The following is a 16214-nucleotide window of genomic DNA, read 5'->3' on the forward strand; positions in this document are numbered from 1 at the left end:
TCTGATGCTTACCAACCTTATTCAAACTTCCAAGTGACATTAATTTGTGGCAAATTTGTACCTCCCATATTTTGTCCAACATTTTCCATTAGTTTGTAAACCAAAATGCTAAATATAGAAAAGGAACTTTAAAAAGTTATTTTATAATAGAGATTCAACACACATGCCACCTATGCAATATGCTCTTCCATCAAGGAGAATGACATAAACAGAAACTTTAATTATTAAAATGAATGTCAATATTTGAATTGAAATACTAAAGAGACTTCTGCTAACTTCCTTACCAGAGCTGTAAATTTAATTAATTTCTCAGAGTCTTGAATCATATGTGGACTAAAAGATTTTATTTCCTTCTCCATGTTTGTTTACATGCATTGAATTGTATCTTCTATGCAAATTTTGGATAAAGAAAGCCTGCTACTGATTTAAACAAAGGTCATATTTGCAAGAGTCCAGTGGAGGAAGAACTATACAACTTACACTAAAAAAACTTCTGCCAAAACTCGCTATGGTAATAGTGTATAATATCCACTTCTCACAGTCTGTTGTTCATATTATTACAAACATACCTGAGTGTCATTTAGCAGAATGCTGTTTGCCAGACTATTCTAACATGTAGAAGTTTTTGAGGTTGTGCACCACTAATAGGTCCCTTTGAAGGTTTAGCTCAGCTCGGCAATCTATTTCACCCACTTTTTTACTACTTGTACCATTTATTTCTTTGAACTTGAAAACACCAACTGCTTCTAAAGACTGATTTTTTATTTTGGGGCACTATGGCACTATGTAACACAGTCCAACTTTCAGATGGCTTAGGCAGTGCTGCTATGACCATATGGCACAGTATAGCTCTAGGTAGAGATATCAGCTCAGATCCCAAACAAAATGTTGCCATGTCAGTGCCTCAGAGAAAGGCAAATTCTCACAGCTGGAACTTCCTATCAATGTAATGACATTATTTCCCACAGTAAATTTACCTTGGCCTTTGCTAGCAGAGGGATCTCTGCAACATGCACCACTGCACAATGTAAATAGGTCCTCAAGAATGTGCGTGTACATAAATTTTTTAGTCTATAATACCAATTGCAAATATTAGTATGCACAGCTGTGGTGTCTGTGTTTACAAGCTGTAAAGAGGCTTAAGTGTTTATCCCCTTTATATACAGACATATCCTGGACAACATGTAAACCTTATTCTGGCCCATATGTTCATATTCCTCATGGTACAGGATGCACATTATTTTTTTCTGCAGAACCTTCTCTTACTCAAAGCATTTGAGGGATCTTGCTGGTAAAATTGTCTTTAAGATTTCCTGCTTTGTTTTTTATTTGTTTATTGCAGAACTTAAATTTGAAGTGACTGAACTCGGGAAATGCTGAAAAGAGCAAGGACAGTATCATCAAGCTGCTTGAGTGCCATAAAGTTCATCTGTGATGCCAGTTAAAATATTTGTACCAAGTTGTAATCATAGTTTTTAACTGTGCATTCTTAATTTTCTGGACAATCAGCTTGAAATACAGACACTGAACATGCAGATGTGCTGAGCATTCAGTTACTGCTGAAAGCAAAGCCAATGGGAGCCATACTCTGAACATATAGCATTGTATGTAATGCTAAATACTCTGGGAGAAAAAAAAAAACCAAACAGATGTTATGTATGCCAAGAAGAAGTCAAAGGATACTGGAGGAAGAAGAGGAAGAGAAAAATGCAGAGCAGCACTGATTGCAGGTAGATCTGAAGCAAAGAAACAGTAATGACACAGGTGGCAGAAGAAGCCAGTCATGAGAATGGCTATTCTGTATGCAAAAACCCTGTGAATGACAACCTGAAATTTGGCACTAGAGTTGCAGAAAAAGGTGTGAAGGAAGGCATGGACTAAAACAATGCAGTTCAACCACTGAATGCTTTATTACAAGAAAAACACATCTTACCAGTGTGGGGTTACTCTGGGAACTTGTGGTAATCTCACATTATTGTGCTAATACTAATACTATTGTTCACTTAATCCAGTCCACACCAGTCATGACATTTCAGATCTTTCCCAGGAAAAGGAACTTGGTTAATGTAAGAGCATGGGTATATTTAACATGCAATACTTGTAAAATTAGGTCTCTTTTCTAACTTTGCTTGGGTGTAATGTCTTAATACAGGACTCTAAGATGTTCTATGTCTTCATTTCTTCACAAAGGAAAATTGTTAAATAAGATGAGAGATACCAAATGTATTTTACTTCCTACTCATATTGGTGTAAACTAGCCTCTCATGTTGCAGCTAAAAAACTTACAATGCCTGATTTAACTTGTTATGCATTGCTTGGGTTAATCTAAATGACACTGCAACCTTTGAAATTAACAGATAATAGAAATAAAACCAGAAATAGATCCTAATCATTATACACATTACCTGTATTACAGTAAAGCATAGAGGCTGCAATGGAGATCAAAGCATTATGTGCTTGGTTCTCTACAAGGTACACACTAAAAGACAGCAAAAGAACTACTCATGTTAATGAAACAGGATTTCAAATCTCAGATACTAATGTGATTTGATTTTAATCAAAGAGTTTTATCTAAGCCTTTGGAAGTAAAGGAATGGATTAATGGCACCATGTTTGACTAAGATCTACTAAAGGATATAAAAGGAGTTGTATCCCTATTTTATTCTTTAACTATAGCTTTACTTTGGTTAGATTGTACTATATCACACTAGAAAATACCTACTGCAACTGTTTGAAATGTATTTCATCTTTGCATAAGAGAACACCTATAATGTTAATGAACAACTTTTGAGTAGAAACTGATCAGTTGCCTCACCTTTCCATAGAAACTTTCAGATAAAAAATCTTGGTTTGAATTTGCACAGGAAAAAAAAATTAGGGACAATCAGATGGTAGTTCAGCTGAATGCAAAGCCTAACATCCCAGGACCAATTCTGGACCTTAAACTCAGCCTCAGAAGTAGACAAATGATCAGCCAGGGAAAAGCCCAGCAGACAGATCCTTGTTAACTTGCGTTTTAGCACTGGCACAGAGGAAGTGCCATAGTTTCTATAAGTTAGAAATGTTTTCATCAAAACAAAGCTACTCTAAGGTAGCACTAGGTGGACTATATACCCTTTGCATGTCTCTATGAGTCCATCATTCTATATCTATAGAAATATAAATGCAAACACTGATTTCAATCATTACTGCATCTGAAAGATAACTAAATTGGGTATGACATTTTATTTGCATTCTACAGAGAGCATGTATGAAAATAAGATCTGACAGTCTCATTTTTCCTTATGAAGGACCCGATTCAGAAATCATGAGTAAGATGTGTGAATAACATAATCACCATGGAGCATTTGATCATATAGGATCAAAAAGAAAGGATCTGAAAATGCTAACAACTCTTTACTGAAATGTTTCATTCAATTTAATATTGCAGATACAGAGAGTAGGAATACGATGCAATGAAAAAGAAAGAGGAGCTAAAGAAAGAAGTGTCTGGGTTTTCAGATCAAATGCAATTTTAGAATCTTTTATCTTTTCTGTTAAAGAATACATACCTCAATAATTTTTTCTAAGATATTAATAGTTCTGCTTATGCAGTCAACTATATCACAGAATCACAGAATGTTAAGAATTGGAAGGGACCTCAGAAGATCATCTAGTCCAATCCCCCCGCTGGAGCAGGAACACCTAGATGAGGTTACACAGGAGGGCGTCCAGAAGGGTTTTGAATGTCTCCGGAGAAGGAGAGTCTGCAACCTCCCCGGGCAGCCTGTTCCAGTGTTCTGTTACCATCACTGTGAAGAAGTTTCTTCTCAAATTTAAGTGGAACCTCTTGTGTTCCAGTTTTCACTCATTGCCCCTTGTCCTATCATTGGTTGTCACCAAGAAGAGCTTGGCTCCATCCTCATGACCATCACCCTTTACATATTTATAAACATTAATGAGGTCACCCCTCAGTCTCCCCTTCTCCAAGCTAAAGAGACCCAGCTCCCTCAGCCTTTCCTCATAAGAGAGATGCTCCTCTCCCTTAATCATCTTTGTGGCTCTGCGCTGGACTTTCTCCAGCAGTTCCCTATCCTTCTTGAACTGAGGGGCCCAGAACTGGACACAATATTCCAGATGCGGTCTCACCAGGGCAGCATAGAGGAGGAGGAGAACCTCTCTCGACCTACTAACCACACCCCTTCTAACTGTACACTGATTTGATCATAAACAGTTACACAAGTCTTGGCATGTTACTCCAAACCAATCCTAAAAAAATATTCTCCCATGCCACCTGTGTAGGTCTTTTGAGTGAATGGAAGTGAAATACAATCCGAAGAGGAATTATTTATTTGAATAAGTAGTATTATTACTGAATTAATTTACCATAAATATTTGGATTTTTTTTTGAAGTATCATATATTCTGATACACTTTAACATAATGTCCTTAAAGAATCAGCACAAGATAATGGAAGTTAACATGGCGAGAGGATTAATCAATCAAGTAACCACTTAGGAGTGTAAGGATAATGTGATCCATGACTTCTAAGAGATCTGAGACTTACAGCCAGAAATGCAGATATAGGGAACCACTTTTGATGGTGCCTTAAAGCTCAGTCAAAAGGGTTAAATTAAACTGTAAACCAGTTTCAGCCTAATTTGTCATGGCCATACAAAGGTAATCATCAGTAGTGACCAAACTGGGATCTGAGACGCCATAGTACTTCCCTGAACGTGCAGGAAATGTTAACCTGTGTATATGAAACCACAGCATAGCGACTGTTGATATGAATTGATTTTTCAGTGATAAGCAATGTAATGATTCATAAAGCATATTTTTCTTCTCACCAACAGAATCACTAAATAAGCTTATGTGTGTTACCCAGCTGAGTTTACCATACCATTTTATAATTACTTCAATTACACACCAAATGTGTCTGTTAATTTTTTTCTTTTGAGATCTTCATGCTGGAACTTTGATAATAAATATTAGAGGTTATAGCATTTCCCTTAAATTTTCATTGCACGTATTTCTGTATATACAAGTATCTTTGCTCTTTACGTGAGAGAGCAACTACAATGTATACAGTACTGTCCAGGTGCAGTTGAGGAGCGAGTTGAGAGTCTGTGGGTGAGAATTAAGGGGCAGGCTGGCAGGGGTGATACTGTCGTGGGAGTCTATTACAGGCCACCAGATCAGAGTGAGGAAGTTGATGAGGCCTTCTACGGTCAGCTGAGAGTGGCCTCACAGTCACAGGCTCTGGTTGTTATGGGGGATTTTAACTACCCTGATATTTGCTGGAAGGACTACTCAGCCAGCCAGCCACAGTCTAGGAGGTTCCTCCAGTGCATTGATGACAACTTTCTGATGCAAATGGTGGAGGAGCCAACTAGGAGAGGTGCGCTGCTGGATCTCGTCCTCACTAACAAGGAGGGTCTGGTTGAAGCAGTAAAGGTGGAGGGCTGCCTTGGTTGCAGCGACCATGTGATGGTGGAGTTCAGAATCTCATGTGGCAGGAACAGAATAGCAAGCAGAATTGCAACCCTGGACTTCAGCAGGGCCGACTTTGGCCTGTTCAAGCAATTGCTGGGGGAAATCCCGTGGGCAAGGCTGCTTGAAGGTAAAGGGGCCCAAGATAGTTGGTTAACATTCAGGGACTGCTTCTACCAAGCTCAAGATCAGTGCATCCCGACACGTAGGAGGTCAAGGAGGGGAGCCAGGAGACCTGCGTGGTTAAACAGGGAACTGCTGGGCAAACTCAAGTGGAAGAGTAGAGTTTACAAATCATGGAAGGAGGGGCTGGCCACTTGAGAAGAATATAAGGCTGTTGTTAAAGAATGTAGGGAGGCAACTAGGAAAGCTAAGGCCGCCTTAGAGTTAAACCTAGCGAGAGGGGTCAAGGACAACTTCTTCAAATACATGGCAGATAAAACTAACACCAGAGGCAATGTAGGCCCACTGATGAATGGGATGGGTGCCCTGGTGACAGAAGATACAGAGAAGGCAGAGTTAATGAATGCCTTCTTTGTCTCTGTCTACTCTGCCGGAGGCTGTCCTGAGGAGCCCCGTACCCCTGAGGCCCCAGAGGAAGGCAGGGCAATGGAGGAGTTTGCCTTGGTTGATGAGGACTGGGTTAGGGACCAGTTAAGCAATCTGGACATCCATAAATCCCTGGGTCCAGATGGGATGCACCCGCGGGTGCTGAGGGAGCTAGCTGAAGTCATTGCTGGACCACTCTCCGTCATCTTTGCCAAGTCTTGGGAAACAGGAGAGGTACCTGAGGACTGGAGGAAAGCAAAAGTCACTCCGGTCTTCAAAAAGGGCAAGAAGAAGGACCCGGGCAACTATAGACCGGTCAGCCTCACCTCCATCCCTGGGAAGGTGATGGAACACCTTATCCTTGATGCCATCTTAAAACATATCAAGGATAAGAGGGTCATCAGGGGCAGTCAACATGGCTTCACCAAGGGGAAGTCGTGCTTGACCAACCTCATAGCCTTTTATGAAGACATAACAAGGTGGATTGATGATGGCAGAGTGGTGGATGTGGTCTACCTTGACTTCAGTAAAGCATTTGACACCATCTCCCACAGCATCCTCACGGCTAAACTGAGGAAGTGTGGACTGGACGATCGGGTAGTGAGGTGGACAGCCAACTGGCTGAAGGAAAGAAGCCAGAGAGTCGTGGTCAGTGGGGCAGAGTCTGGTTGGAGGCCTGTATCTAGTGGAGTGCCTCAAGGCTCAGTTCTGGGACCAGTATTATTCAATATATTCATCAACGACTTGGATGGGGGAATTGAGTGTACTATCAGCAAGTTTGCTGATGACAACAAACTGGGAGGAGTGGCTGACATGCCAGAAGGCTGTGCTGCCATCCAGCGAGATCTGGACACGCTGGAGAGTTGGGCGGGGAAAAATTTAATGAAATATAATAAGGGAAAATGTAGAGTCTGACATCTGGGCAGGAACAACCCCAGGTTCCAGTATAGGTTGGGGAATGACCTATTAGAGAGCAGTGTAGGGGAAAGGGACCTGGGGGTCCTGGTGGACAGCAGGATGACCATGAGCCAGCACTGTGCCCTTGCGGCCAAGAAGGCCAATGGCATCCTGGGGTGTATTAGAAGGGGGGTGGTTAGTAGGTCGAGAGAGGTTCTCCTTCCCCTCTACTCTGCCCTGGTGAGACCTCATCTGGAATATTGTGTCCAGTTCTGGGCCCCTCAGTTCAAGAAGGATAGGGAACTGCTGGAGAGAGTCCAGCGCAGAGCAACGAAGATGATTAAGGGAGTGGAGCATCTCCCTTATGAGGAAAGGCTGAGGGAGCTGGGTCTCTTTAGCTTGGAGAAGGGGAGACTGAGGGGTGACCTCATTAATGTTTATAAATATATAAAGGGTGGGTGTCACGAGGATGGAGCCAGGCTCTTCTTGGTGACAACCAATGATAGGACAAGGGGCAATGAGTGAAAACTGGAACACAAGAGGTTCCACTTAAATTTGAGAAGAAACTTCTTCTCAGTGAGGGTGACAGAACACTGGAACAGCTGTCCAGGGACGTTGTGGAGTCTCCTTCTCCGGAGACATTCAAAACCCACCTGGACGCCTTCCTGTGTAACCTCACCTAAGTGTTCCTGCTCTGGCAGAGGGATTGGACTAGATGATCTTTTGAGATCTCTTCCAATCCCTAACATTCTGTGTGATTCTGTGATCTTTTAGTCACCTTCTTTTCCTCATTTAAATGGTACTAAGGTAAATTCTTCAGACTTCTGTCAATGAAGTTGCCAGAGGTGTAACTCATGACTGAAATTGACCAATTCTTTTACTCAACACTCCCAATTTTATTCAGTTATGTCACTTTTATTTAAATATTAATAACCAGTTGTACTTTTAAAATGATCAGGAAAGAGAACATATCTTCTTGTTTCTGCTCACTGGTTAGGAAAGAAAGTATTCCTTTTATTTCTCTGTTAATATTGAAGTTACTTCCTCAAATATAACTGTTCCAAAAGAGAGAATACATATTATTCAGAAAACAAACAAAAAAACCACATAGAAAATCATGTTTGAAGGAATGTCAAATGGCAATTTAGTCTATTACCTGGCCTCAGGGCACTATCAACAGCACTTATACCATTCTGAGGTAGGTATTTTTCTAACTTATTCTTAAAAAATACCCGTGATGGAAATTCCAGAATCTTCTTGGGCAAGCTGTATGAGTACTTCAATATCCTTGCAAAAAGAAATTTTCTCCCTGTTGCCTAACCTAAACTTCCTTCCCGGTTTTAAACCTAATTGCACCTAGTCCTCTTGCCAGAGAATGTGGAGACCATCACAGTACCTTCTTCTTTGCAGGAAATGTTTGATCCCATGTGGGATTATGGGATCTGTCCTCCTACTGAAAGACTGTGTTTCTCTACATCCCAGTGTAAAATACTATAAAGGATTAATTCACTAAGGTAATATAGCTGCAGATAAATATATTAACATATTCACAAAACACTGTTCACTCTTGTATTGTTCCTAAGATAAGAAACATTCCAAAGGACATTCTTATAGATTAGTCTTTTTGTGTCTCTAGGAACCAGAATCACCAAGAAAATCTACTTTTTTTATTGAAGGTAGAATCGATCCAATTTGTTATGATGGAATCATGTTTACTTAGAAAGGAAACAGCTGAAGTAGCACTAAAACTGCCCATATGAGAAGAAAAATCCCTCAAGGAAAAGTCCTTATTACTCTCCAATACTGAAGGATTTTCACTGCACAGTCCCGTGTTGTGCATGGCCTGTGGATAAATTTTGACCTTAGATGGTGTTTTATCTCCTCATTTTCACAGGTAAAGTGCAAATTCATCTAAAAAAAATCTGTGTCAGATGGAACTTCCTCAGGTTTTGTTTGAGAATTTGCCATCATTTACAATAAGGAAGAAAATAAAGTGAAAAAAAAGTGTTGTTTGTCTGTTCTTTAAAGTAGTTCATCCCAAGCTCCTGCTCAAATGTAATTCAAGAGTCCTTTAAATTGTATTTATCCCCTAATTTATAACAATTTTGTAAGGCTAAGCCTGAGCAAAATTTATTTCTCCTCACTTCTTGACATTTAATCAAAAAGACCTGTAGAAAGAAGACTCCTCCTAGAGTGCAAATACTTAAGGGAAAGTCAGAGCATCCTCTATTTACCTGTGCACCTGCAAAGGAAAACTAAAATGTCTGAAGCCCCACCTTTTAAGAACCTTGTGAAACAATCTGGGAACTGAGCCAAAACCTACTCTCTCACTATATAAGACTTGGGAGCAGACAGGTATTTCCTCAGAGGCAGGTCGTTCGGTAGTTTCTACCGGACTTCCAGAAGATGGGCACAGGTGGTGGGATACAAATACCACTATGGATATCAATACTAGCACTTGCCTTCATACAGATCAAAGGTAGGAAGATTCACTTTCTTGGCTTTTTTACTGTTTTAAGGAATTTATAGCTTGCTTTGGAGTTTGAAACTTTTTTTTCTTGGCTTTGTGAAGCTAATGAAGCTGTTACCTTTAAGCAAGATTTTCTTTTCTGTTGCAAATACTTTCCTTCCTAAGAAGAAGAATTTGTCTTGAAAAAATTGTGCTGTAGTCCATGCTCTCATCCTGTTTTCTCTAGTGGAAATCTGGAATAGCTCCACTGAATTCAGTGAAACTCACTCAGAACTCACATTTCACCAGAATGACTCAAGATTTGCATTTAGCTTTTAATGTCCACTTCAAGGTGGTATAGCATTTCAAAATGCAAAAACCAAAAGGTGCGAAAGTGGCTCTGGGAAGGAACAAATCAGTGGAGTATGACTGCATGCATTATTAGAGATTTTGTTTGTTTTATCTGCCGATGATATAGTATTGAAAAAAGGAGAGATTTTTCTTGAAAAACATTGGATAACAGATTTTAAAATTTTATATATATATGAAGTTGCATAAAACCTTAGAGCACAAGGCTGGTTTTTGATGGGGTGAAAACAAATGAAGTTGCTTTAAATATTCTTAGAGGGCACTTACTACTCACAGATGAGTGGAAAAAAATCTTATGTGTACTTCACCTGGTAACGTCCATTAAAGTTTAAAGTAATAAAGTTAGGGTTTAGTGCATTTTGACTCAGACACAGATCCTATTGTATTATTTTACTTTTTTCCTACTTCCAGATAATTTGGCGCTAACTTATGTCAGAAAGTGCTAGTGCTAAAGAGTAGCCCATCAAAAGACTAGCTGCAGCATTACCACGCCATGCAACGGAAGCAGGAATCTGCAGTGAATATGGCATGAGGCAGAGTGTTGGAGCCATGCAGTGCATAGCAAGAGAAGCAAAAAATCTCTCTGAGGCTAGGCAGTGGAGAAGAGGAGCCCAGAATCATTGAATGGTTCATTGCATAAAGACGGGCTCAGTGTGTCCATCCAACATCAGCTGCAGACCCTAGCTGATCCAAAAAGGAAGGGACTTACTCCCTGCAGCTCTGATTTCAGCATTAGCCCCTCTAGTGGTGCTACCCATGGACTGCCCTTGCTGTGGGATGCAGCAGAGGGTGAGGCTGCCTTTTCGGTTTTCTCCGGCCAGCATAGCCTCCCCTGCAACCTGCCCTCTGATGAACTGTCACTAAGTGGTGCATTAAAAGCCCCTCAGGCCCATGCAGATTTTGTGTGTATTCTTATTCTGATGCTGCGGTGGAATGGAATGAAAAAGCGTTTTTTCACTGGAAACAAAAATTTTGGTTTGGGGCAAAATCAGCAGTCATGAATGTATCTATTGGAAAGACCTGTTTCTTTCTGTGTGGTTTGTGTGATTGTTTTCCTTCTGCCATTTATTACAAAAAGTGCTTGAAACTGTAAAATACAGGATGACTTTGGCTTTCAGTAAGAGAGGACAGAGATCAGCCCTTTTACTTTAAATGGATTCTTCCTGTACAAAAGGGACCTATTTTTAAACTCCTCTGGGTAGGCAAATGGTTTTACTGACAAAGCATACAGTGATCATAAAAACCTGCAGTAATATTAGAAAAATAATTTTTTTAAAAAATATGAAGGAATAGTATGTAGCCTTCATGGTTGCATGTAGCACAAGTCCTAATGCAAATCTGACCTCCTGTACATGAAGATAGTTTTGCTGATTTTTGATATACTGACTATTGCATATTTAAACAGATATAATTGAGAAATTATGAGAGAACTCAAGAAAATTAGACATTAACATTTTACTCCTCCGCTCTTCTTGATACAGTTCAAGCCCAGGATGATGAACCACAAACAAAATCAAACTATGTTTCCCCATCCATCCTGCAGCGACAAAAACGTAAGTATTTTTATGCTGACCTATTTCTAAGATCTTGTCCCAAATTTAATTGATAAATAATAAGATTGCTAGAAACTAGTTATTTCTAGCTAGAACATATTTCCCTTCCCCTGCTCCCAGCCCGTCCTCCAGAAAAAAAAAAAAAAAAAGGAGAAAAAAAGAGAGAGAAATCCTCTGTACAATTTATCCGATTCCCAGCCAATCTCTGACTGCTCTAAACCAGAGAACGTCCTCTGAGGTCTTGCCCAGTGGATCTGGTCTACTGATACAATACAGTTATCTAATCTTTAACTTCATGAAAGGTATACACACCTTCTATATAAAAGTGTATTTTCAGAAGAGGTGTGTGTACACATACACATCACCAAACTACTTGATAGTAGGAAATAAAAGATACATTTTTTATGCTGTGTCAAGATGACTGTATCACTCATGAGAGAATAAGAAAACTGTAACTACCTTAAACATATGAATCATTAAACGCTACAAAATCATGCATGACATATAACTGTACAGAGCAAACACCATAACTTCACATAGCAAAATAGGGGTGGAAGGATGCAATCTTGACTGGTACATTAGTGATGATAGGCTGAACCAATTAATCATTAATCCTGTCTGGCAATCTGCAGTTTGTGAAGTCACTAACTAGTGATTAAAATAGTGATAAACCCAAACTGGAAGTGTACCACAAATTATTTAATAATAGTGAGCATATTTAATTATTGGAACGGGTTGTTAAGGAAGGTAATACGTATGATTTTCCTTAAAATTCTTATATCAAGACTAAATGAGATTGTCTTTCTAAAACACATATTTGTCTTAGTGATATTTTTTGGTCTAAATGCAAAAGTCAATGGCTGATATTGCACAATCTATAGTTTGGAAGTAATTAAATTCTACAGTTTTGATACTTTCAAGGGAGAAACTTCATCAGTTCCTCAGACTGTCATGTTAAGAAAATCACATTGCAGGTTCTCTAAGTATTCTGCACCTTTTGTTGCTGGATCCAAAGAGAAAGCATTAGATTTGGATGTGAAAAATTTAGGGCTGGATCCTACCAATAGAAGTCTTTGCATGAAAAGCACATGTTTAAAGTTTAATAGAATTTAAACTGCTGTTTAAAAAATATCTGCTTAGAGTTTGTTGTGTAAAACTGCATGTTCCAGCACAAATAAAGATATGAGCTTTACAAAAAAAAAACGGCTCCAGTTTCTCTTCCTCGGCTTCTAATATTCTTCAGTAACTGTCTGCTTCTGAGTGAGAGGCAAAGTTTCAGACATAGTCATTTAAACTTCTTTTTCTGCATTACTGTTACAAATACTGTGCTCTAAGGATCAGATTGCTCCTCTTCTGACTTCAGAACATCAGGCTCAGCATCAGATAGGAGTCTTGAACAAATAATGGAGGAAAGTACTACAGCCAAGAGGAGCTGGCTATTAGTGAAATATATAGAAAGACAGAAGCACTGTGTAAAAACCACCAATAAAACCTTGTTGAAACTTCCACCTAGAGTGTAAGTAGTAGTAGGAAATATTGATCCCTAAAGAGACTAGGCAATCTCTATCCATTTTTTAGGACTTCTAATAGATTAAACTTGATCATTTCCCCACCCTTAGGTTTTCCACTGTCTTCAAAATCCCAAGAAGTGACAATCATTCCACCTCTTCAAAACACACTGAAATTAAAGGGTAAGTTGAACAAATGTCATGGATCAGATATCTGTGTTCTTGTTGATCACAGGGGTAGAGCATGGAGTAACTGAGAAGATTAACAAATTGTGTCAGATCTTTTAGCATCATAAGATAAAAAATGAATAAGAAAAGTAGTCAGTTCATCAGGTGACAAGGATAATCTAAATATGACCCCACTACTCAGCCTGTATTTTGTTAATACAATGCAGCTTCTTTTTTCTTTTTTTTTTTCTTTTTTTTAAAATAGATATATAGATATATATAAATAGTACTGGGGAAAATGATGCAGAATATTTCCAGTAAAGAGAGGGAAATATTAATGTGTTCAAAGCACTGGTGAGACACCTTATCTAGGGTATAGGGTGCAATTCTGACTAGCCATGTTCAAGCAGGGTGAATGTAAATCTGGAAGAGACACTGTGAGGGAAAAAAAGAGATAAGTGATTTCTATAATGGGTGAGGGGAGGAGCAGGGAAGTGGAACACCTTCAAGGTGAAGTGTAATACTGGCACAAGAACAACCAGGCATACATAAGACAGGAATATGTTTTGGAAGATGCTGGCAAAAATCTTCCAGCCATTCAAAGGGTACAGCTCTGAGTGGCCTTCCCTGGCAGGAGTACAAGCTAGTTTAAATCTAGCTTCAGACTTATTTTACAGTTCAACTTCAGAACTCCTTACATTTAGGAGAGAATTTATAGAGTATGGCTGTCAGCAGAACCAGAGCATTGGACATAGTGATCCAGGAGATCTCTTCTTATCTTAGGCCCTATATCCCTATGCAAACCAGATTTAAGACAGAATATAACTGAACTAAATAAATAACAGATTGCTAAACAAATAGCTTGACAAGAAGGAAAAGAGAAAATGGGCTTTTTGGACAGAGATTAATGAAAGAAATAAAAGGGAAAAGCAACTAAAGGGAGGGTATCTACAGCAAATTATAGAAAATTCTTACTGCTTATTTTGTATCCACAGCTGGCAACCCCTCTCACAATGGTCGTGTGTGCAGCACATGGGGTAACTTCCACTTCAAGACCTTTGACGGGGACATCTTTTACTTCCCTGGGGTCTGCAACTACATCTTTGCATCCAATTGCAAATCTCCCTATGAGGACTTCAACGTCCAGATTAGGCGTACAATGGTGGAAAATGCTACCATAATCACTCACGTCATCATGAAGCTGGATGGAACAGTGATTGAACTGACCCGTGGCTCTGTCCTGCTTGATGGCAAATTGTATGTTCATAACTTGAAATTTCCATCACTGTTCTTAGTCCCAGTGGGCTCTTTGATGGAACATCCTTTTCCCTCATCTGATCTCACATTGCTCCCAAGCAGCTGGAGGGCTCAGGTCCTTCCTGAGGTATCAACAAAAATAAGAGGGCCTGACTAAGTGCCAGTTCTGCAGATTATATCTGTCCCCATTTTGTTCAGATGAGCCATATCTCAGATGCTGCCTCATTACTACAATTGTGTATGTGTATATACAACTGAATCTATGTGCTGGATTCAGTCGAAGTGTTAGATCTTTACACCCTTTAAGTTTCTACTTCCACTTAACTTTTTCAGAACAGGATCCTTGAGAGGAATTTTTGATGGCTTTTGTCCTTGCACTGAACAGCATGCAGTTTGACGGTGCCTGCAGCTTGTACCTGCACTCATTTAAAATGAGCTAGTCTGGAAACTTGCTATCCATGTAGCAATGGTAGCACTGACTTTGGCATAGGGTGTGAAACTTGTCCAAAAGGTAGGGTAAATATTTGGGCAGCTATCCCACAGTGAGTTGTGTATTACAGCAGTTAGATACAGCAAGCTAGTCTAAAGGTTATCTTGGGTACACCTTTGTGAATGGCACTCATGTCACAGAAAGCCTAAAGAGTCTATCCCTTCATTATCAAGGGCTTTAAGGAGTAAATAGCAATATCCTGAAGCATATTGCCTGCAAAACAGAACCTCCCAGCACATTTTGAACAATACAACCTAAGACACATGCCAACATTTTACTTAGCAAAACAACATTAACAGAGATAGCCAAAATGAACAGCAGGGAAAGCAAGGCTGATCCATTTGCACAATGAGAAGCAATTGCATAGGAAACAGCCAACATGTTACAAACCTATATTGCCTGGATTTAGTTACTGCTCTGACTAATTTCCTCACCTATGCATGCTGAAGCTTCACAAAGAGAATGAGAAAGGGTATCAGTGTGGATATTCTGTCCCTACCCCTGCTGAATTACAGTGATCTTTTCCCAGGGTTCAGATGCCCTACAGCCATATGGGAGTCTTGATAGAGAGAAGTAACAACTATTTGAAAGTTTCTGCCAAGTTAGGACTGACCTTCCTTTGGAATGAAGAGGATGCCCTCCTGGTAAGAAAACATCCAAGACATGGCAGAAAGCCTATATTTTTAAAATAGTCTGTTTATATCTTTGCAGTTTTAATCAGCCAGGCAGGCATTAGTTGCTGTTGGATTTGTGTCCATTTCCAATGTATTGCTCTGTCTTCCAGTCTTCTCCTAATTTCCCTTTTTTTTCCCACCAAGCTCAGCTCAGGATCAATAGACCCACAATTATAATGTCCCCACCTTCAGTGAAGTATTCGTCAGATTCCAGGTCCAGAAATGTGCTAATGTTCACAGCCCCAGGGCTAGAATAAGACAAAGTTTTTCTTGGTAGCCACTGACCTTCTCAACGAAGTCTAACTTGTTACCACAATACAGTCTGCACAGCATACATATGTCAAATTTTGAGCACATAAGCAATATTGATGTAGGCTGTGTTCCTAACCAGCAAGGCTGACATTATTATGAACCTAAACTCTCTTTCCTCATTTATTCTAGGTGGAACTAGATAAGAAATATGCCAACCAAACTTGTGGACTTTGTGGGGACTTCAATGGAATTCCAATTAGCAATGAATTTATTTCAGAGAGTAAGTAATAAAAAGCATTATTAAGCATTGGTGCTTTGTTTTTCTTTCTTTCAGCAGTATACTGTAACATAGGTTGTGGGCCATATTAACTGCCAAACTAGTGATAACGTATTTCTATAATGTCGGTTATGTATAGAGTTAAAGCTTTGAGTTGTATTAGGCTGCTTCCATCACTGTTATATCCTTTAAGACCTGCCACATACAACTTTCTATGTTTTCAATAGTTCCTTGTATACCTTCTTCATCTCCTTTTGCTTTTCATATTATTAAGATATTATTTTCTAATCACTGTCCATG

General features: G+C 39.4%; 1 protein-coding gene across 1 annotated transcript in view; it reads left to right on the forward strand.

Annotated features, from left to right (window-relative positions):
* LOC135989820 (mucin-5AC-like) overlaps window positions 1-16214 on the forward strand; it is a 67826-nt gene that overhangs the window by 671 nt on the left and 50941 nt on the right. Inside the window, exons 2-6 of the mRNA XM_065636883.1 lie at window positions 11217-11288; window positions 12908-12979; window positions 13960-14221; window positions 15241-15355; window positions 15827-15917. Of these exons, the coding sequence (XP_065492955.1) occupies window positions 11217-11288; window positions 12908-12979; window positions 13960-14221; window positions 15241-15355; window positions 15827-15917 (612 nt within the window). The remainder of the gene's footprint in view (window positions 1-11216; window positions 11289-12907; window positions 12980-13959; window positions 14222-15240; window positions 15356-15826; window positions 15918-16214) is intronic.

Source organism: Caloenas nicobarica, chromosome 5 (genome assembly GCF_036013445.1).
Source record: "Caloenas nicobarica isolate bCalNic1 chromosome 5, bCalNic1.hap1, whole genome shotgun sequence".
Taxonomy (NCBI): Eukaryota; Metazoa; Chordata; class Aves; order Columbiformes; family Columbidae; genus Caloenas; species Caloenas nicobarica.